Genomic DNA, 22,090 nt, shown 5'->3' on the forward strand with positions numbered 1-22,090 from the left:
GGGTGGGGCCAGGGTCTTGGCAGGAGCTGATTTGGGGCTTGGGGCAGGGCTGAGGGGCCCAGGTGTGCTTTGGCCCTGTACTCCCACCTCTCTATCTCTCTGAGCTGTTGAGGGAGCTGGCCCAGGATCGAGCCCAGCAGCTCAGGGGAAGCCACAAGGAAAACAGACCATTCCCTGATTCTAAGAAGCCCCCTGGTCACTTCCTTCTCTGCAGGCTGCTGAGTCCCCTCATGAGGAGGTCTCATGTGACCCTCATATAGGGCTGCCACTACCATCTTGGGCACCTTCAGGCTCAGATGGCATCTGCCTAACATGGCCCCTCCCAGAGGGGTCGGTGCTTTAGGAGGCTTGCAACAAGAGGGCAATGCCAGGCTGAGTGCAGTGGCTCATTCCTATAATCCCAGCTCATTTCCTATAATCCCACTGAGGTGGGAGGATTGTTTGAGCCTAGGCATTCAAGGCCAGCCTGGGCAACATAGGGAGACCCCCATCTCTATTAAAAGTAAGTAAAGGCTAATGCCTACCCCAAAGGAGGCTGGCAGCACCAATGTGGGACACCAGGTACCTGCAGGGAAGCACTGATGGGCGGGAGGCTGCTACCCATCCCTCCTCCCCACCGCCACATCCTTGCTCATCCCAAACAGAAATGAAGACACAACAGCCTTGTCAGGATTTATTGGGTCAGGGAAGGGCCTGGCCAGAGAATCTGTCCTGAGGTGTCCCTGGTACTGCACTCCTGACTTTCTCCCTGAGTTGTCTGCCGCTCCTTGTTTAGCCGTGCCACCGTGGGGTGACTTTGTCAAGCACCTGGGAGTCCTGGGTTCCCAGCTTGCCAAGTGATCTTGGGCCTATTCCTTGCCCTCCCTGAGCCTCAGTCTCTCACCCTCCATGGGAGGATGTAATTTTCCTGAAAAAGACAGGGCTGGGCCCACCCAGGGTCCACTTCCACTCAGCCTCATGGATTAAGGGGAAGCAGACAGGGTTCAGGGCCCGCCCGTCTGTGACTCTGCAGCCACTGCTTCTTGAAGCCTTTGTCTCTAAGCTTCTGTCCGGCTCAAACCGACTCAGGTGCCAGGGTCTTTGGACCCCAGGGAACCAGGTGTCCACATCCCCTGGCAGGAGTGGGAGGTTGACATGAAGCAGGAGGAGGCTGATGCACAGGCCAGGTACCAGCGTGTGATCAGGAGGAGCTGGGCTTCCCGACTGACGGGTAGAGCTTGCGCAGGCTGGAGTCCAGGAGGAAATCCACTGACCTGCAGGGAGTGAGATGGTGGTGAGCAGGTGCCCAAGGGTGTTCATGAGGGAACAGAAGGCAGAAGGCCAGGGTTAGGGAAAGAGATGCTTAGATTCAGGATACAAATGCCATACAGGCAGAGACCCACCCTTATCCTGATCCTCCCACCTTGGGTTACTTGGGGAAGCTAGACTCAAATTCTCAGAATAGAAGCCATCCTCTTCTTTATTCAGGAGGAAATTGAGGCACTGGGTAAAAGACTTGCTCAGGGCCTCAGGGTCAGCTATCTTCTTCTGGAGAAAGACTCCTCCTCTCATTCTTACATTGGTCTGGTTGGGTTGAGCCCATCTCTGGTTCTAAGACCAAGTATGTGACCCAAGTCTGGCCAATCAACAAAGGGAAACTGGCTCATAGGGTGGGCATGCAGTCCAGAATGGACCACCGACACCCTTACTTGGGATTTTTGTTGTTACTATTTAAAAGCTTCTGCTGGGGGAGGCTAAGCTGGTGGGATAGAAGTTGGGAGCTGCTAGGGCCATTTCTGCTCCCACAAGGAGAAAGCAGGTGAAGCCAGCAAGAAGTAGGGTGGGGTGGGGAGAAAGGCAGCAGGATGGGGAGACGCAGACCCTTAATGATATCATTTGGGTACCTAGATCCAGCCGTGCCTAAATGCAACACAAACCTGGACTTTTACTCCATTTTATTCAAACTTTCAGTTTGAGTTAGGCTTCTGTCACCAATACCTCCCAAAATGCATCCCCTCCAGGGTGCACCTGCTCCTGCCTCCCTCTGGTTGTTTTGTAACACTAGGCTTTCTTTCTGGGAATTTACTTGTCCTGTGTCCCATACCCTCGAGGCACCCCTCTTCTTTTATTGCTAAAGTGCCTGCCAGACCATATGACAAGGGTACAGGCTGTCCTTTCTACCCCAGGGGCCAAGTGCCAGCCTTGTCCCTGCTATTGTTCCAGCAAAGTGGGCATGACCCACACTTCGCAGAGGGTAGCTCTACCTGGAGAGTGGATGATCCCTGAGGCCAGGAAGGCACCCACCTGTCAATGGGGTGGATAATGACGGGGATGGTCAACAGCCCAAGCACAGTGGTGCTCCACTTGCGGACAGCCAGGGGCCAGCGGGTGGCAGTGCCCAGGACATAAAGAGAGGCGGCACACACGCGGTTGATGGTGAAGCCCGGAATGGCCACAGAGGCCAGAGCCTGCCATACAAAGGTGTCCACCACAGCCACGGTCACCCTGGCGCTGCGGCCTGCTTCAGGGCTCGGTACCTGATGGGCGTAGAGACACTTAATCCAGCTGGGGCAGAGGCAGGAAATCCTGCAACAAGGGGCATGAGGCTAGACCTGGGGGGGCAAGTGGCCAGTGGACTTGTCCACACCCAGGAGTGGGGTACAGTCTGCCGCATCCAGGTCTGGGAGTGAGAGTGTGGGGGCGGGGGTACACTGTCCTACAAACAGGACTGTCTGTGGACTGCACTAGGCAAGGTTGTAGGGACCGGAGTGTCCCACAGGGACTTTATCACATGCAAGGCTGCGGACTGAACCACACAGGAAGAGAGCTGGGGTGGGGAGTTGGAAAATAGGCTAACACTCACCTCTCCAGCCTTCTTGCCTTTGTCAATGGCATCCGCCAGCACGTAGGAGCTGGCCACGCCATAGCTCAGCCACACCACCGCCGCTGGCACAAGAGAGCGGAAAGCCTCGCCCACCTCATTGGCATAGCCTGGGGGAGGGAACATTTAATTCCTAGGTTCACGAACTGTTCCACAAGGGGGCGCTGGAGCAGGCTAGTTCTCATCCTAACCAGCTAAGCAGTCCCTGGGTGACCTTAGGCAAGTGACTTTACCTCTCTGAGCCTGCCTTTCCAAGATGTAAACGGCTGCTATGATGCCCACCTCGGACTCGGGCCACTGAGGGCGGGCTGAGCACAGAGTCACCATTACCATTGCTTATTGGTTAGATTTCCTGGTCTTGGTCCCAGGAGTAACTGCGCTAATGAGGTGACAGGCACCCAGAGGGGCAGAGTGATCGAGGGCAGCGCCACTGACTGGACGCTCGCCAAGTGCCAGGCCTTTCTGCGCTTTATCCCATCCACCCTCGCAACCACTACTCAATGACAGAGGCCCTCGTGTGCATCTGGTTTGTTTTTGGTTTTGTTTTTGTTTTTTGCCGAGGAGGAAACTGAGGTTCAGACAGAATCAGTGCGTGTCAGGACCGAAATGGGCGTGGAGATCTCAACTCCACAGCCAGCCAGAGCGCATGCCAGAGCTGGCAGCCCGCTCACCCCATGCGAGCTTCCGCCCTGGGCGGCCCACCAGGGTAGTGTGACCTTGGGCAAGTCCCTAGCCCTATCTGAGCCCAGTCTCCGGCCCAAAAGCAGAATGAGAACTAAGAACCTCCCGCCTCCTCTAGGCCCCGGGCCGGCGTCGGGCGACCCCTGCTTCCCCAGTCCAGTGGTGGTGGGGTCGCCGCGCCAGTCGCCCCGCGCTCACCCAGGTATCGCACCCACGTGTCCCGGTAGAGATCGCGCTCTGCGCCCCGCGGCTGCGGCTCTGACATGACTCTCCCGCCACAGCCTAGGCCACTGTAGCCTGTACTGGCTCCACTGCAGTCTCCGCCGCAGGCACTCTGGTCGGCCCGGCCGGGACCCGCCGAAAGTCCCGCGCCGAAGGACAGTTCAAGAAATCTCCGCCAGCAGGGAGCGTCTGCAAATTCCCCCGCGCACCGAAGCCCCTCTCCCAGGCTAGGGTTTTACAGATTGCTTTTCGTCACGCTTTCTCTGAGCGGTTGCCGCTAACCGCCCCCAGGACTGAGTGTAGGTTTTGGAGCCAAAGAGACAGGAGATCAAATCGGGGGATGCTACACTGCAAAGCTGGTGACCTCGGGCAAGAGTCTGCTTCTCCAGCCGCTCTTTATTCATTTGTAAAAACGAGGGAGGGACACAGACTGGGCCCGTTGGCTCACGTCTGTGATCCCAGCACTTTGGGAGGCCGGAGGCGGGAAGATCGCTTGAATCCAAGGGTTCAAGAACAGCCTGGACAACATAGCGAGACCTCGTCTCTACTTAAAAAAAAAAAAAAAAAAAAGTAATATTTAAAATGGGGAACACAATAGTGTCCACTCCCTAGGATGCTTCCGAGGAATTAATTATAAGTCACCATTTATTGAGTTTATTGCCAGTCTGGATGTTCGCTAAAGGGCTCTCCATGGCTTACACCTTAAACCCTCCCACCAGCCTGGGACTCCGTTTTACAGGTGAGAAAATGGAGGCACAGAGAAGGTGGGTCATTTTCCCAGAACACACAGCTGCCAAGTGGTGAAGTTGGGATTTGAATCCAAACAGTATGGATCCAGATCCCGTGCTCTTAATGTGAGCTCTAAATGAGGCTAGAGTAATGAACGGTAAGCGCCTGGAAGGTGGGTGCCTGGACTCTGAAGTGCCTTCTCAGCAGGCGCCATGTATAACTAGGAAGCACTCGCATCTAACTGGATCAGTATGTCCCCAGACTGAGCCTCTTGGGGACAGGGTGTTGAACGAATGAATGAATCGGTCAGGGGAGACAGAGTTGGGGTTAGTGATTACAACAGGAGGAAGCCTTCCCCTGGTGGACCTCAGTTTACCCAGGTGAGCAATGTGTATACTTCACTAAGTCTCTGTGACTCCTTGGCGGGTATAATTGAGCGGCATTGGAGAAAATCCTGGGTTCAAATCCTAGCTGTGCCGCCTACTGGCTGTTACCCTCCCTGAGCCCCAGTTCCCACGTCTGCAAAAAATAAGAGTAGCCAACATTGACGAGCACTTACTTATACCAAGCTCTTAAGCGCTTTGCACGGCTTATTTCCTTTAATCTTTGCAACAACCCAAAGTATAATAGTAAGCACAGGGTTACCGGGTATCGCGTGATACCCAGTAGGCCTCATTAAGAATTAGTTCTTATTTTCATCAAAGGTAGGGAAAATGAATAACACTGGCTCCCTATTGTGGCCCCCCGCTTTCAGCCCCAGGCGCCTCTGTCTTGTAGGGCTGTATAGGACAGTCCCGTCAGCAGTTACCTCAAGCGGAACTGGGCTTGTAGGTTGGGGAGGGTAGTTCGTCGGAGAAAAGTTGGTGGCGAACTCAGCGGTCCTCAGCCCCTTGAAACACCGGCAATGCTGGCGTGGAATTATTAGACAGTCCCTAAAACCACGTGATCGCTGCTCCTTCGCCGCCCTCTCACTCTCGGCCCACTGCTAACCCCGCAGGCGCTCGCCCCGACTCACACTTGGCTCGCACGGGCTACGCGGCACGTACTGAGCAGCTGGCGGGGCGGGGCCTCCGCCCTCATTGTGAAGACGATCAGGAGCATCCTTAGTGCCCTGATCAAAGATGGCGGAAGACAACCCACCAACTGGGCCAATCAAAAGGCAAGCTGGACGTGGCCCCTTGAGAAAGCTCACGCTAGAGCCGAAGAGAATTTCTGCGCATGCGCCCAACCTATTGGCGAAGCGGCTGCTGGGTCCCTTAGGCCGCCTAAGTTTGGGCTTCTTGAGTGAGAGGCAGCGAGGAGCCCAGCGGTGGGCATTGAATTTCACTCCCTGCACACTGAACGTTGTTTTATTCCTGGTTAATTTTCCTAACAGCGTTGTAAACCCAGGCTGGGATGTCCTGAGCGGTCTGGCAGAGGCCCGTGTAGCCTCGGCCCCTTCCGGTCCGCGTTAGCCCGGCCTTTGCCCCGAGCTCCCTCAGCTTCGCAAAATGAGCTTCCCAGGCGGGGCCGGGGCCTGGCTCTGAGGGAAAGGCGTTCCCGCCAGGTCTAGGGCCGCCTTCCCATGTTCTGTGCAGCCCAGCACCTGTGGTTCGTTGGCGGGGCTCGTGGGATTGGGGTAAGGGCTGTGGTTTCGAGGCCGTCTGTGGCCGCCCCCAGGCCCTGGTCTGCGAGACGCTGGCCCCGCCTTTGGGCGGCCTCCTGCCTGGGGGGCCTCCAGGCCTGGCTACGCCGACCGGCATCTGAACTCCCTGCACGCGTTGTATGCCTCCCACAGAGGTGGGACTGCTAAGACCTTGCTCAGGTCAGTCAGGAAGCGGGTTGGTGGGCACCCTCTCCGAGTGCTGCTCTCTTGATCCCACTTAGCTTTTTTGTCTCGGGGTTGCTCACATGGAGGACTGCTTGGTGAGAGGCCGGTAGCACTGAAAAGGGCACTGGAAGATCTGCTTTTAGCATTCACTCCCACCCCTAACCTCCCTGGCCCTCCCTGCAGCTGTGATCCCTGGGGGTCATTTCCCTTGTGCTTTGTTTGCATGGAGAACAGCGGGTGGGTACCCGAAGTCCCAGGAAGCTCTGAGTCACTGCCAATCATTAGTAATCAAAGAGGCAGGCTGTGTGGCCCAGGAGTTGCTAAAGTCTCAAAGTGAGGGAGAGGCCAGCCTGTCTACCCCTAAGTGGAAAGATCTGTGCTGACTCAGGCCACCTCCTGAGACCTGGGAAAAGCCAAAAGTTACCCCAGCCTCAGTGCTAAAAAGTTTGGAAGAGCTTCTGATCCCCACCGTAACTCTAGCAACCAGCTACCCTGCTACTTGTCATTGCGATCTAAACTTAGGTGTTCATTTAGGAGCAAGTTTCTCCCCGGCAGCTGACTTCCCTGAAGTGTTACGTTCCGATCTTTCCCCCTTTTCTAATTTATTTCCCTGCTGCCACCCTGTGGTACCCCCCACCCCTTAGCTTCGCTGTCCCTGGACAGGTGAAGTTGGCACACTTTACAGGACAGACAGATCCTATCACAATGGCCAGCCCCTGGGGACTCCTTAGGTATTTGAGAGACAAGGAGACCCACTCCAGTCACTCTTCCTCTACCTAACTGAAATGAAAGCTCCTGAGGTCTGTCCTCTAGCCCAGTTTCTTTAGGCTTTAGGGTTGTGCGAAAATGACTGCTACAAGGGGTAGAAATTGGCAGGGAGACACTGAGGGGGCCAGGCCTGCTGCAGAAGCAGGTGTTATTTTGGGGTGCCTGCCCCCAGCTGTTTCATCTTCTCTTCTGAGGCTTTGTCTGGAAGCAGGACCTCCACAGTGAAATTGACCTTCTTGGCATGAATGAAGCTGTAGGTGTTGTCAAACCGCAGGACATCTGAGGGGAGGCAGAAACCAGACAGACATTCAGGCAGTTCTGACAAAGGGCTTGGGGATAGCGATTTTTGTTGATGTTTATTGACTGAGCAAGGCAGTGTGGCAGGTCATGGGGATGAAGGTAGCCTAGGCAATGATCCTTGACCTTCTGAATCTTTTTTTTTTTTTTTTTTTTTGAGACGGAGTCTCACTGTGTCTCCCAGGCTGGAGTGCAGTGGCCGGATCTCAGCTCACTGCAAGCTCCGCCTCCCGGGTTCACGCCATTCTCCTGCCTCAGCCTCCCGAGTAGCTGGGACTACAGGCGCCCGCCGCCTCGCCCGGCTAATTTTTTGCATTTTTAGTAGAGACGGGGTTTCACCGTGTTAGCCAGGATGGTCTCGATCTCCTGACCTCGTGATCCGCCCGTCTCGGCCTCCCAAAGTGCTGGGATTACAGGCTTGAGCCACCGCGCCCGGCCCTGAATCTTAATTTAGCTGCGTTGACATGACATTCATGGAGAGAGAAAAATAGGCAGAACATGCCAAGTGCCAGATGAGTGACAGAGACCATCTCGTCTGTACCAGCTTGGAAGAAGAGGGCCTGGTAGACTGAAATCATGTGAAATGCTTTTTAAAGGAGTTAAGAGCTTGAACTGAACTTTGAAAGGTGGGAGGAGAATTAGCAGCAGCAGTAGCAGTTGTAATAATAACAGAAATAGCTGTGTGTCTGAGCACTGGGTTGGTAATCTATATGTTATCTCACTCTTCCCCCCAACTCTATGAGTTCAGCAGTAGTCCTGTTTTATATCTGATAAAAAGGAGTTGGTGTGACTCTTGTGCCACACAGTGAGGAAATGACAGAACTGGAGTTTCCGTCTGGTCCACATTGCTGCCTTTGTTCTGCCTGACTTGGACCCTGGAAAACCAGGCCCTGTTCAGTTTTTGACAAAAGGTAAAATGTGCAAACTTTCTGAACCAGGAATTTATCCTGCAAAAAGATAAATGGACAAAGATGCTTGTTGCATCCCTATTTGTATTAATAAGAGACTGGGAAAACTCAAAAGTTCATCAAAGGAGAATTGCTTCAACAATTTTATATTGTAATCCATATGATAGAATACTGATATATTTTTTTTAAAAAAGAGGTTAGCTCCATAGAAGTGACAGGAAACTGTCCACAATGTGTCCTGAGGCCAAAAAAGCAAGTTGCAGAACAGTATGTAAGCAGTTTGTAACATTTTTGTAAATACATACGTAAAAATATTTTTGGCTTTACCACTTGGTCTGTTTAGACTCCCAGATTCTCTGATGATACCACTTTGGTGCTTGTCCTAATGGGAAAGTTTCCTCAAATCCTGTGATGAGTTTGACAGTTTGATAATTCCTTCATACATACAGTGAATGACAGACAATTCCTGTGAATATATGTGTGTGTATATGTCCTGTTTTCTATGTATTTATTTAAGATAATCTGATTGTCATCCTCACGCAGTGGCCATACTAATCTCTGTATTGTTTCAGTTTTGGTGTATGTGCTGACGAAGCGAGCACTGTATGCCCTGTTTATTATGGAAACGTAATGCTACTAGATGGAAGATATTTGATAGGATAATAGACATCAGCAGTGGTTTCCTCTGGAAAGAGAAAATGGGCATGCACTTGGCAGAGAAAGCTTCCACACTTTGGCAGAGGAATAGGCTGCTTTTAATCTAACCCTGTTCCTTTGAGAAGTTGTTCCATTTCAGTCAAACACCCCTTCAGGAAAACTGAATGTGAAAACAAAAACACTAGCTCTGCCCCATCCCTACCCTGGTCTTCTCTCACTGTTCCCAGCAAGAAAAAAAATACTCTGTATTTAATCCTAAGACTTAACCTTTTCCTGACCCTGGACAAAATGCATAGTTTAGACAAAGGGTAGACACACCACCCACTCTTTCCTCATGGTGTAAGGTGTTAGTCATCTATTTTTCCCCTGTACTAGAGGTCTTTCAGGGCCAATAGTCCCTCTGGCAAGAGTGAAGCTTCATCTCTGTCCTCGATGATAGAGCCTTAGCAACCAGAATCAACCATGCTGGAGGAGAGGTCCTTTGCATTGGTTGGACCAAGTACTAGGTGGATAATGGCCCTGCCTAGCAAGATACTTGGCCTCAGAAACAAGAAAGGGGTTGATCAGAGAGCCACAGGCCTGAGGGAAGTGGAGTCACTGCAGCTCCAGAGTCCGCATGGTTCATTTTGACACTAATCATAGACTCACAGAGCCCCCAGACACCCTCCAGGATAAGGCTCCTTAACTTTAGTTGGGTAACTGAGCCCCTTGAGAATCTGATGAAAGCACACAATTTGGCCGGGCTCACGCCTGCAATCCCAACACTTTGGGAGGCTGAGGTGGGTGGATCACCTGAGGTTGGGAGTTCAAGACCAGCCTAACCAACATGGAGAAACCCCATCTCTACTAAAAATACAAAATTAGCCAGGCATGGTGGTCCATGCCTGTAATCCCAGCTACTTGGGAGGCTGAGGCAGGAGAATTGCTTGAGCCCGGGAGGCGGAGGTTGCAATGAGCCAAGATCGAGCCATTACACTCCAGCCTGGGCAACAAGAGTGAAACTCTGTCTCGAAAAGAAAAAAAGAAAAAAATTTTAGATTTCCTGGAGCCCATCGTAGACCTTCTGGGGCCATGGTTCCCAGTGGGAAAGGTACAACCTTACCCTCTCATTTATGTATTGAAAAAATATATATTCTAAATTAGTTCCCTTTTATATCTCTTTTCTATTACCATAGGAGGTTATGTTGATTTTTAAATTATGTGTGTAGGTAGGATGGGTTATATTATCAGGATATAATATTCAGAATTTCTGTATTTTGAATTTCACTTCAGAATAGTAAAGGGGACATTTTAGACACTATTTGCTGTAAAGAGGAAGTGTTTGGTCTTTAGGATTTAGAATCACTGCTCTGGGGGACCCCAGATTAAAATCTGCTCTGGTCTACTCCTCTCTTTTTGTTGTTGTTGTTGTTGTTTTGAAACAGAGTCTCTCTCTGTCACCCAGGTTGGAGTGCAGTGGTGCAGTCTTGGCTCACTGCAACCTCCACCTCCCGGGTTCAAGCAATTCTCATGCCAAATAACTGGGATCACCAGCATATGCCACCACACTCAGCTTATTTTTGTATTTTTTAGTAGAGACGGGGTTTTGCCATGTTGGCCAGACTGGTCTCGAACTCCTGGCCTCGATCCACCAGGCTTGACCTCCCAAAATGCTGGCATTACAGGCATGAGCCACCACGCCCGGCCATCACTTCTGTCATTTTAAGGAGAAGGAAAACCAACCTAATAGAGACACTTGCTGAAAACACTGGAAGAGTTATTGGCAAAGCTGGACTCAGAAACCAGGCCTCCTGGTGCCTGGCTGGGCTGTTTTCACCACAGCACTGCTGACCCTTTCTACAGTGTTTCCAGTCTTCTGACCACATTGTGCACTTCTAGTGGACAAAGTCCAGATCTTTCTCTGGGAATCTTTTTATTCCTAGTTGAGTATTCTATACTCATTAGGCCCTTGGTAAATATTAGGTGAGAAAACAAAAGTGAAATCAATTCAAAATTTGGTTCTCCTCCTCGGTAATTTAGTGCACTGGGATAAGGACCAGAGAAGCATGGGGAAGGTTAATGTGCTCTTGCCATTGGAGGCTGGCACAGTTTTAATTTCTCCACTGGATGACTGTTCTGCTTTCCAGGGGTCTCCTGGTTCTCCAAGGGCATTGCCCTCCTGCACATGAACTTGCAAGCTAATACTGGGTTCTCTCTGGGCTCACATCTAACCTTAGTGTGGCACCGGGTAACAGCTGATTCCCACTTCATTGTCTTTATACCTGGGAAGGGGGAACGGATCCTGTGGCCTGCCTCTGCTCCCCTTGGGAATGGGCAAGGAGCAGATCCGACAAGGCCCTGCAGGCAGGTAAAGGTTCTGGTTCGGAATAAATCCAGAAGGAGCTAAAATAAATTTGGTGGTTTGCAAGCCCAACCTGATTATGTTAAAAGTTTCATGTTCCCTTCTTGGGCAGTGTCCTTCAGATACTAAAGAGAAGATACAGGGGTAATGGACAGATGCTGGAAAATGGTTTGGGGCTCTCCTACTGGCTTTGTGACCTTGTGTCAGTTACTTCCCTGGTCTGGGATTCCACACTCTCTGTCACATCCAGGACAGTCAATGGCCAAGAGGTTCTGGATCAGGACTCTAGGATTCTCTGATGTCTTCTGTCTTGATGTCTACGCAAGCTACTTTATGGGAGAGAGAACATCCCTTCTCTATGCCCCAGCTTCCCCATCCATTAAAAAAAGAATTCAAGGCTGGGCATGGTGGCTCATGCTGGTAATCTCAGCACTTTGGGAGCCCAGGAGTTCGAGACCAGCCTGGGCAACACAGTGATACCTAATCTCTACTAAAAACAAAGAAACAGACAAAAAAATTCAAGCTTATATGTATTAAGTGCCTTCTCCTCTGTGGGTGACATTGTCTGGGCTGGTGCTAAGCCTTGTTCTTGCTGAGGCGCACAGTATACGCCTTCTTCCCGAGGACCTGGCTGCTCACTAATAAGAATATTCCCCCTCCCCCGGGAGCTATATGGTACCACAGAGCATCTGTGAGGAGGGGGCAGTGGAGATGAAGGATGCCTGGGATGTGAGGAAGGAGGCAAAATCTCAGGTTGGGTGACAGTGTGGACAAGCAGAGCAGCCAAGACATCTGTGAGGCTAGTTCAGATCTCCTGGTAGTGTGGTACTGCCATAGAAATGGGGCACAGGGCTTCTCCCATCTCCCGGCATTGTCTCCAGGATGGCCCTTCTCCCACAGGCCTCGTCCTAACAATAATAGTGGTGACTACAGTGCATGGAGTGCTTGCTCTATGCCAGGCATTATGCTAAGTGCCTCATAGAACTTATCACATTGAATCATCAGGTATCCCTGTGAGATACCCCCAGTGTAGCAGTCAGGAAACCGAAGCTTAGGTTTTGTTACTTGCCTAAGGCCATGGAGCTGGCCTTTAGTCAAGTCCAGCTCAGCTCTGATGATAAAGCCTTTGCTCTCATTGATTTTCCATTGGCTCTGACAAAAAGAAACTGGAGATTTGATTGTGGGTGTTGGGGGGGGTGTAGGTATGGTTTTTCTGCTTATAAATGTAATATTAATACATAGTCATCATAAAATATATTTGCAGAAATACTGTAAAAATGAAAGTCCTCCATAAACATCCTATCACCCCAGAGATAACCACTGTTAGAGTTAGCATACATTTCCCCAGAATTATTTTCTGTGTACACACTTCCTTAACCAAAGTGAGTACATACCATACATGCTGTGTTTCATGCTTATTTGTTTAATATGTCTCAGATACTTTACATGTCAGTTTATTCTCTTTAACATTGTATGGATGGACTAATTTATTAACAGACCTTATTATGGTCATATGGTTTACTGCCAGTTTCCCAGGCTGCCGGGAATATCCTTGTTCCTATATCTTTGTGTATTTGTGTATTTCTGTAGGATAAATTTTCACAAGTAGAATTGCTGAGTCAAGGGGAATTTTAACGGTATTACAAAGTTAAGAGAGATTAAGCACCTTTTCTGATGTCTGTTTCTCATTCTTATATTCTTGTGTAAATTGCCTGCTCATCGTCTGTGTCTGTTCTTTGGTCAGCCGGGAGAGGAGTGAAACTCAGGGGTGAAGGCTGGACTTTTGAGCAGTCCGCTTACCTTGTGATCCCATGCCCACCCAGCCAGTTCTGCCTCTGTGACCTCTGGGAAGGAGCATCCCCAAGAAATATCTGGCCAGTCACAGACCCAGTTAGACCTGGACCAGAAAGCAGACGTGTTGAACCCCTGTGATCACCTAGGACTGTGACTCACCCATAACTGGGAGTATGAGATCAAAGTCCCACCCTGCTGTTTACCAGCTGGGTCACCATAAACAAGTCTCCAAGCCTAGATTTCTTCATGTAGCAAGGAGAGGGTTGAACTGATGGCATTCCACTTCTAGTTCTAACACTCTGAGAGCCAAAAATCCATGGAGGAAGAAGAACCTCATAGGCAGAAAGCTGGACATGGGGCTTCAAGGCATTGCCAAGTAAGAGATACTTACAGATGCCAGGATCACTGCAGGTGAGGGTCCCATCTTCAGGGACCAGGTGGGAGTTGTACCTCTGGTTGGGCAGCACCTCTGTCATCTCTCCTGCCCGCTGCCTCTCCCCCATCTTGGTCTTCAGGAAAATCCCAAAACCAACATCCGCTCCATCTGACATAAACTGCCACCTGCAGGGGACATCACCAGTTTATAACATAATTCTGTCTGTGTGTGCCCTCTCCGGGGTCCTGGCACCAGGGCTTCTCCTATCCCAGCCCACCTATCAGGACCTATAGATGAAAGCTCGGGTCTCCTGGAAGGGCCCAGGCCCCTACCTGAGGACACAGCCAGGGAAGAGGATCTCATACTCCACTTGGTGGGAGGAGCCACGGGAAATCTGCACGCTGTGTTCATACTGCTGTTTCACCTGGTCTCTCACATAATACTTCTTGGGGATGTCACCCCCATAGTTGATCTAGAAGCATGGCATGGAGTGAACTGGAATATGCATTTGAGCCAGGCATCCCTGTTCACCTCCAGCCTCTGGCGGCTCATACCTTGGATTTGCACTTGGGGTTTCCATCAGGGTCAGTCATGGTACCCCCATACTCCACAGGCACCTGGTCAGGGCTGATATGTTTCAGTAAAACCTCCTTCCAATTTGCTGGCAGGAGAGGGAAGGAAGGATAGAGATGTATCTCAACACTAGGTAAGATTTCACCATAACCCTAGTGGTGTACACTAAAGAGGCAGAAAAAACCCATCCATCGCACCCCCAACACCCCGCCTCAAATTCCTGCATTAGGAGCACACAGTGCATGCATAATACTGCAGGGGGTTCAGTAGGAGCCAGAGGATGGCTCTGCCCCAGGCCAGAAATCGAGACCCTGGTTCCTGTCCTCATTGTGTCTGAACAGCTAAGTGACCTTATTCTTGCCCTGCCTGGTTATGGTGGGAGTGAAATGAACTAAGTACTTGAGAAGACTTTTTTTTTTTTTTTTTTGAGACAGAGTCTCACCTGTTGCCTAGGCTGGAATGCAGTAGCGCAATCTTGGCTCACCGCAACCTCTGCAACCTCCGCCTCCCAGGTTCAAGTGATTCTTCTGCCTCAGCCTCCTGAGTAGCTGGGACTATAGGCACCTGCCATGACACCTGGCTAATTTTTTCTATCTTTAGTAGAGACAGGGTTTCACCATGTTGGCCAGGCTGGTCTCAAACCCCTGACCTCAGATGATCCACCCACAAGGGCCTCTCAAAGTACTGGAATTACAGGCATGAGCCACTGTGCCTGGCCGAGAGGGCTTTTTAAACCATAAAGTGCCTTACACATGTAAGAGTATGTTATTACCCCAGGGAGGTGATACATTGAAGTACAGCAGGGTGGGGACAAAGAAAGGGGAGAAGGACATTCCATGCAGAGGGAACAGCACGTGTGGCGGGCAGGAAGCCCTGAATGCACATACCCTGTCCTGATTAGACTGAACATTGTGAGGACAGATCTGTGCGTCTTTCCCCCACCTTCCCCTACAGCTAAGTCGTGACTTAGTAAATAAACGCATTTCTGTAGAGTCACCCCTTTAATGGATTCCTTGGCTTTACCCCAGCCACCATTTCACTTCTGCTCCTATTGTTTTCAGCTGTTGAGCCACCAGTAATTTGGCTTTTTTTTTTTTTTTTCAAATACCCAAGCTCTTTCCTGTCTAGGAGAGTTTGACTCTAGCACAGCCAGTGCTGAGAACCACTTCTCCACCAATCCAAATTCATAAATACAAGCCAGGTACAATATTTTGACACTAAAACCTGCCCATGCCTACTGTATAGAGCATATATAGGCAGCAGCTCCAGGCCCTGGGGTACAAGCCAGTGTCATGCAAGCTGGAAACCCACAGAAACTGTCCAGAGTCTGCCAGCCCTCAGATTTTTAGGGAACAAAGACCATGCAACTCCTGAGAACACAGTGTCTGTGGTCTTGAGGTGATTTAATCTGCACTGCTAAGCTCCAGTGACCAGCCCGAGTGAATTTCCCCCCTCTGTTGAAGATCCTGTACCTTCCTAGCCTGAGGCAGGTTTGGTTGAAAGAGTTTTAGGTGTGGGTAGGGGAACAGACTGAACCTCCTACACAGCTCTGCTGCCAGGAAACCAAACCGTCTCATGCCCATGGTGGGTGGCAGCAGCAGAAAAAACAAAAATCATAAAAACCTCTTGCTCAGCTTTTATAGTTCTTCCCCGAGTCCAGCTGGAGAGTTGGGATAAGGCCAGGAGGATTCTTCCCGTCTTACGGAGAGAATAACTGAGGCAACAAAAAGCAGAGAGCTGGCTGGGCGCAGTGGCTCATGCCTGTAATTCCAGTGCTTTGGGAGGCCGAGGCAGGAGGATTGCTTTATCCCAGGGGTTCAAGATCAACCTGGGCAACATAGTGAGATCCCATCTCTACCAAAAATAAAAATTTAGGTGGGTGTGCTGGCTGTAGTCCCAGCTGCTCAGGAGACTGAGGCGGGACGATCATTTGAGCCCAGGAAGTTGAGGCTGCAGTGAGCCGTGATCACGCCACTGCACTCCAGCCTGAGCAACAGAGCAAGACTCCCTCAAAAAAGAAAGAAGAATGCTTTTGTGGGGACCTAAATTTAAAAAAAAAAAACAGAGCTTGAGCTTGTTGCTGCCAGAGCTAAGTCTGGAACCCAGAAGTCCTACACTTCCCTGATGAGTTCACTTCACTCCCCGGGCCTCACTAGCACACATTTGGAAAATCTCCACTTCTGATGTGTCACCAAAAGGTGAACATTGTGAAGCCTTCCGTATCCCACTTACCTACCCTCCAAGTTCAATGCCATAGGTGGCATTCACCCTTTCATGAGCCTGTCCCAATATACCTTTTTGTTTTGTTTTTGAAATGGAGTCTCACTATGTTTCCCAGGCTGGTCTCAAACCCTTGTGCTCAAAATGGTCCTCCTGCCTCAGCCTCCCGAGTAGCTAGGATTACAGGTGTGAGCCACCACACCTGGCTGCCCAATCTACCTCTCTAGCCTTTTCTCCCTCCACTCCACTTCAGCAAAACTGAACTCCTGCCTGTCCCTGGCTGGCTTGATGCCTGTGTGTCCTCTTTGCTGGGTTTTGGGTCACACTTTGCCTTGTGCCCTGATGTTAACCCTACTTCCCTGCATGTCCATTCCCTGTTGACTTGCTTCTCTGCCAACCTCATTAATCACTTCTTCTCAGTCTTCCTGGTGGGTTCCTCTTTCTCTGCCTGCTCTTGAGCTCGGATATTCCTCAGGGTTCCACCTCTGTTCCTCTGTAGGCACTCTTACGTACTGACAAGGTTTTAGCTGCTGCTGTTATTTGATAACTCCCAAATCTCCAGACCAGAGTTTTATCCTAAGCTTCAAACTCAGGTATTCCCAACATTTTTATATCTCAAGACTCCTTAGGCTCAACTTCAAGCTTTTTTGTTTTCCCCAGTTGAACTAATCATCACCATCTTTCAGTCACCTCTGCCAGACACTAGGAGCTCATTCTAGATTTCTTTCTCCCTTACTTCCTACATCTAGTCAATTGAGTTCTGCTGTTTTACTTCCTAAATAAGTAGTTTTTGTGGGGTTTTTTTGTTTTGTTTTGTTTTGTTTTTTTGAGACAGAGTTTTGCCCTGTCTCCCAGGCTGGAGTGCAGTGGCACCAAACACTTACAAAGTGTTTGGGATTATGGTCCTAAGCCACTGTGCCCGGCCCTAAATAATTTTTTTTTTTTTTTTTTTTATTCAGTCTCACTCTGTTGCCCAGGCTGGAATGCAGTGGCATGATCTCCGCTCACTGCAAGCTCCGCCTCCCCGGTTCACGCCATTCTCCTGCCTCAGCCTCCCGAGTAGCTGGGACTACAGGCGCCCGCCACCACGCCCGGCTATTTTTTTTTTGTATTTTTAGTAGAGACGGGGTTTCACCGCGTTAGCCAGGATGGTCTCGATCTCCTGACCTCATGATCTGCCTGCCTCAGCCTCCCAAAGTGCTGGGATTACAGGCATGAGCCACTGCACCCGGCCCCGGCCCTAAATAATTCCTAAATCCATCCTCTCCTCTGTATCCCTATTGCCACTGCCCCAATTCAGGCTTGCAATACCTCTTGCATAGACTGTGGCAACAGTGTGCAAACTGGCACCCTTCGCAATCTTGCTAGTACAGTGTCTCAGTTTAAAATCTGTAGTACTCCCCTGCTGAAAACTCCTCTGATTCCCAGTGGCCTGTAGAGTCATGTCCCACTTCTCAACCTAGTACCCTGGATTCTCTGGGGCCTGACTCCTGGTTCCCTCTTCAGCCTCAGACCTTGCCATACCCTGCCTTACATTCTATAACAGCTGCCTCTGCCATACTATGTAAGGTCTTTGTTCAATGCTCTTCTTTCTGCCAAGCAGCTTCCTGCCTTGCTCCATCTGGCAGACTCTTACTATTCCATAGCATGCAGCTTAGGTAGGCATCACCCCCTGCCTAGCTCAGGTGGAGTGAATGCTCCTGCTGAGTGCTCCCATGCACTTTGTGGTTTCCCCTTCCATACATTTACCATAGCATGCTGACAGATTTGTTTGTGTCTGCCTTCCCAGAGAGGCCAAAAGACCTTTAAGGGACCCTCCTTTTTTTTTTTTTTTTTTGAGAGGGAGTCTCTGTTGCCTAGGCTGGAGTGCAGTGACGCAATCTCAGCTCACTGCAACCCTCCACCTCCTGGGTTCAAGCGATTCTCCTGCCTCAGCCTCCCAAGTAGCTGGGATTACAGGTGCCCACCACGACACCTGGCTAATTTTTCTATTTTTAGCAGAGACAGGGTTTCACCATGTTGGCCAGGCTGGTCTCGAACTCCTGAGCTCAAGCGATCCGCCTGCCTCGGCCTCCCAAAGTGCTGGGATTACAGGCATGAGCCACCGTGCCCGGCCAGGACTCTGTCTTATTCATCTTTGTAGTCTTGGCACTAGCTCGGGCCTGGCACATACTATGTGCTTGTCAAATGAAGCTGCTCCTAGTTTTCCGCAACTGAAAGCAACCTTGCTCCTGCAACCTCTGTGGCACCCTCTCTGTGACTATTCTACTGTCTTTTCTAGTTTATATCATAGCTTTCTCTCTCTAGGTCTTTTTTTAAAAAATAGGGTCTTGCTCCGTTGCCCAGGCTGGAGTGCAGTGGCACAATCATAGCTCACTGCAACCTTGAACTCCTGGGCTCAAGGGATCCTCCTGCCTAAGCCTCCAAATAGCTAAGACTACAAGTGCATGCCACTATGCCCAGCTATTTTTTATTTTTTAGTAAAGATAGGGTCTCGCTTTGTTGCCCAGGCTGGTCTTGAGCTTCTGGCCTCAAGTGATCCCTTCACCTCAGCCTCCCAGTGTTGGGATTACAGGCACGAGCCACTGCACCCAGCCTCTCTTTCTAAGGTCTTCTGTCTCCTGTTATACTGTAAGTTCCTTGAGGGCAAGAACTGGAGTTTCATTCATCTTTGAATGTACAATAATGGGCCCAATGCTTGCTTCTAGAGTATCTGAGAGAAAGAGTTCTTAGGAAAACAGACGAACGCACTAGCTCTGCCCCAGCTTGCTCCTGGGTCCCACTGCTCCCAAACTAGCAGGGGGAGCTTTCGCCATGGTGGCTACGGCCACACCCCTAAAGCTGGACCCGATTTAGGCTACAGCCCATCCTTTGGAGTTGAGAACAGTCTGGACCACTTACCTCCCAGGACCATGATCTTCTTACGAGTGTCCTCACTCAGGAAGGGTTTGATGAGGTTATAGGCCACAGGAAACAGTTTGGGGGCTGGAACAGAGACCAGATAATGTGAGGTCGGGAGCAGTGCCCAGTCTGTCCCTGGCAGCATCCTCTGCAGCACCTTTTACCCTCCCAGCAGCCCATGCTGGGCCACATGTTCACTAGGGCTGTGGAGCCCACGTAGGCAGCCCAGGGTGTGCAGCTCAGCATGGGCATCTTTGAGGTCCAGCCTTCCCATCTGTAGAGTGGATATAATCAAATGGTTTCTTCCTATCTCATCAGGCTGGGTGGCTCAAAGGAGGTCATAAATACTGAAAGCTCTGTGAGCTGTAAAGTAGTCTGCATATGTGAAAGGCAGTCTTCTTTTTATTTTATTTTTTTGAGACTGTCTTGCTCTGTCACCCAGGCTGGAGTGCAGTGGCACAATCTTAGCTCACTGCAGTCTTCAACTCCTGGGCTCAAGCAATGCCCTTGCCTCAGCCTCAGTGAGCTCTTGGCTCACTGCATCCTCCAGCTCCTGGGTTCAAGTGATTTTTGTGCTTCAGCCACCTGAGTAGCTGGGACTACAGGTGTGGGCCACCACACCTAGGTAATTTTCATATTTTTAGTAGAGATGGGGTTTTGCTATGTTGGCCAGGCTGGTCTTGAACTCCTGACCTCAAGTGATCTGCCCACCTCAGACTCCCAAAGTGCTGGGATTACAGGAGTGAGCCACTGTGCCTAGCCCTATTTTTATTTTTCTGAGATGGAGACTTGCTCTGTCACCCAGGCTGGAGTGCAGTGGCACAATCATAGCTCACTGCAGGCTTAAACTCCTGGGCTCAAGCAATGCTCTTGCCTCAGCTTTGAGAAACTGGAACTACAGGCATGCACCACCATACCCAGCTCATTTCCTTAACTGTTTTATAGAGATGAGGTCTTGCTATGTTACCCAGGCTGGCCTCAAACTCCTGGGCTCAAGAGAGCCTCCCGCCCCGGCCTCCCAAAGTGCTAGGGTTACAGGCGTGAGCCAGCACACTAGCAGGGGCAGCAGTCTTCTGAACATGTCCTTAGACCCCTCTTTTGGCTCACTGTTTGGCCCTCCATCTGCCCCAGTCATATTTTTGACCCCTCTTTTCCATCTGGCTTTATCACAAGAAATTCCCAACTTACCTTTAACAACAAAAAGACGCTTCAGTGTTTCGGGATAATTTTCCTCAAACATGCAGAGAAACTGTGGAAACAATCACTCTTGATTCCAGCAGGCTCAGAATCTGCCCCCATCGCCTCACCCATCCCACAGGACAGCCTAGCAGAGGGGCCCACTAGTCCTCCCCTTACCTCTGCCCCCTTCCTCCCCACCCCTGCCCCTCACCTCTCCATAGGCCTCCACAGCAGGCTTCCAGAGATGCTTGAGGCCAAGCCCCTCACAGTCATAAATTATGGTGACGGTCTCCACCTTCTTCCCCAACTGCAGGGAACAGAGAGCAGGAAGTCTTGTCAGGCTGTCCTACTTCAGAAGCCCACTCCAGTCCAAGGCAAATGATTGCACTGTGCACCCATAGAGCAATCAGAGCTAGTTAGGGCCGGACCTAGAGTTTTCCAAATTGAGATAATCACCCCAGGCCAGAATTGTGGCCTAGGTGAGTCATTCTTCCTGCTTAGGTCTCTGTGTTCTTATCCAGTACATGACTGGGTGGATCTAGATGACATCTGAGATGGCTTTGGTTCTGCAGTTTGGCCTGATGGCCTCCCCCTTCCTGAGTCACTGTGTGCTCTGTGCACGGTACCCATAGAGCCACTTAAATGCCCGAGCACAGATGTTCTGTGCACCCTGAACCCTCAGGTGCATCCACGTCTAATGCTTCCTGCATCCCCAGCTCCGCAGGGTCTCTGCGCACAGTAGGCTCTCTGTGAATGTTTGCAGATGAATGTGGGAACGTTCCCGGACTTTATGGCATCATTTCACTGGATCTTTACAACTGCTGAGAGGAGGGCAGGAGGGAAGTGGCAGCTCCTGCTTGTTCTTCAGCCTTTTTCTCAGTAAGGGAATCAGCTATCCTTATCTTTTTTGATGCAGGGTTCTAGCCCTGTTGCCCAGGCTGGAGTGCAGTGGTGCGATCACGGCTCACTGCAGTCTCAACCTCCCAAGTTCAAGTGATCATCCCACCTCAGCCTCCCTAGTAGCTGGTACGTGCCACTATGCACAGCTAATTTTTTACTTTTTTTGCAGAGACAGGCTCTTGACATGTTATCCAGGCTGGTCTTGAACTCCTGGGCTCAATCTGCCCACCTCAACCTCCCAAAGTGCTGGGATTACGGGCATGAGCCACCACACCCAGCCATCCTTATCTTTTTTGAATACAGAATTAGAGAAGCAAGAATCTGAGATCATCTGCACCAGTGGTGCTCAAATACTTGCTCAAGGATGGGTTGGTCCACAATAAGATTTCACTGGGTCCCCAGATAAATGAGAAAAACAACAAAAACATAGTGAGTTTTTTATGAAGCTAAATTTATTCAATGTAAAGGACTGTTTTTTTTTGTTTTGTTTTGTTTTTTTGAGATGGAGTTTCACTCTGTCACCCAGGCTGCAGTGCAGTGGCATGATCTTGGCTCACTGCAACCTCCTAAAAGACTCCTTTTTGGCCGGGCGCGGTGGCTCAAGCCTGTAATCCCAGCACTTTGGGAGGCCGAGACGGGCGGATCACGAGGTCAGGAGATCGAGACCATCCTGGCTAACACGGTGAAACCCCGTCTCTACTAAAAAATACAAAAAACTAGCTGGGCGCAGTGGCGGGCGCCTGTAGTCCCAGCTACTCGGGAGGCTGAGGCAGGAGAATGGCGCGAACCCGGGAGGCGGAGCTTGCAGTGAGCTGAGATCCAGCCACTGCACTCCAGCCTGGGCGGCAGAGCGAGACTCCGTCTCAAAAAAAAA

The 22,090-nt window shown here is 50.6% G+C and overlaps 2 protein-coding genes and 1 non-coding gene across 9 annotated transcripts in view; all 3 read right to left on the reverse strand.

Moving 5' to 3' along the window:
- Nucleotides 1–550: 550 nt before the first annotated feature.
- On the reverse strand, nucleotides 551–4,225 carry MTFP1 (mitochondrial fission process 1). 4 transcript variants are annotated; one of them, XR_003121568.1, is made up of 5 exons: nucleotides 3,740–4,225; nucleotides 2,843–2,970; nucleotides 2,284–2,516; nucleotides 1,097–1,253; nucleotides 551–565 (listed from the first exon to the last, which is right to left on the reverse strand). XR_003121568.1 is itself a non-coding variant. In XM_025400510.1 (4 exons), exons 1-4 carry the CDS (start codon nucleotides 3,804–3,806, stop codon nucleotides 1,181–1,183), a joined length of 432 nt encoding a protein of 143 aa, XP_025256295.1. In that variant the 5' UTR covers nucleotides 3,807–4,225; the 3' UTR covers nucleotides 662–1,180. The 4 variants fall into 4 exon arrangements, 3 of the variants coding, with proteins under 3 accessions (XP_025256295.1, XP_025256294.1, XP_025256296.1); XM_025400510.1 differs by lacking the exon at nucleotides 551–565 and having other exon boundaries at nucleotides 662–1,253; nucleotides 2,284–2,447; XM_025400509.1 differs by lacking the exon at nucleotides 551–565 and having other exon boundaries at nucleotides 662–1,253.
- Nucleotides 4,226–4,403: 178 nt separating this feature from the next.
- The window catches only part of SEC14L2 (SEC14 like lipid binding 2), a 29,041-nt gene continuing 11,354 nt past the window's right edge, over nucleotides 4,404–22,090 (reverse strand). For 2 of the 4 annotated variants that reach the window (XM_025399391.1, XM_025399393.1), the window contains 7 exons: nucleotides 20,528–20,623; nucleotides 20,326–20,386; nucleotides 19,138–19,221; nucleotides 13,998–14,104; nucleotides 13,776–13,915; nucleotides 13,459–13,628; nucleotides 4,404–7,349 (listed from right to left, as the gene is read on the reverse strand). In XM_025399391.1, coding sequence (XP_025255176.1) covers nucleotides 7,219–7,349; nucleotides 13,459–13,628; nucleotides 13,776–13,915; nucleotides 13,998–14,104; nucleotides 19,138–19,221; nucleotides 20,326–20,386; nucleotides 20,528–20,623 — 789 coding nt within the window. In that variant the 3' untranslated portion in view covers nucleotides 4,404–7,218. Of the gene's footprint in view, nucleotides 7,350–12,884; nucleotides 13,629–13,775; nucleotides 13,916–13,997; nucleotides 14,105–19,137; nucleotides 19,222–20,325; nucleotides 20,387–20,527; nucleotides 20,624–22,090 lie in introns of those variants that run through there. The other 2 variants (XM_025399392.1, XM_025399390.1) reach the window with 2 other exon arrangements.
- Nucleotides 8,774–8,877, reverse strand: LOC112633854. Its single transcript, XR_003121619.1, has one exon. It is a non-coding gene; the product is annotated as a U6 spliceosomal RNA (small nuclear RNA).

Source organism: Theropithecus gelada, chromosome 10 (genome assembly GCF_003255815.1).
Source record: "Theropithecus gelada isolate Dixy chromosome 10, Tgel_1.0, whole genome shotgun sequence".
Classification (NCBI taxonomy): domain Eukaryota; kingdom Metazoa; phylum Chordata; class Mammalia; order Primates; family Cercopithecidae; genus Theropithecus; species Theropithecus gelada.

Bases quoted from the DNA above. Each gene is read 5' to 3' on its own strand.
- MTFP1 (XM_025400509.1), bottom strand. From the start codon at position 3,806: ATGTCAGAGCCGCAGCCGCGGGGCGCAGAGCGCGATCTCTACCGGGAC. The intron at 2,971-3,739 runs GTGAGCGCGGGG...TCCCTCCCCCAG, and splicing joins CACGTGGGTGCGATACCTGG to GCTATGCCAATGAGGTGGGC. The intron at 2,517-2,842 runs GTGAGTGTTAGC...TACGCCCATCAG, and splicing joins AAGGCAAGAAGGCTGGAGAG to GTACCGAGCCCTGAAGCAGG.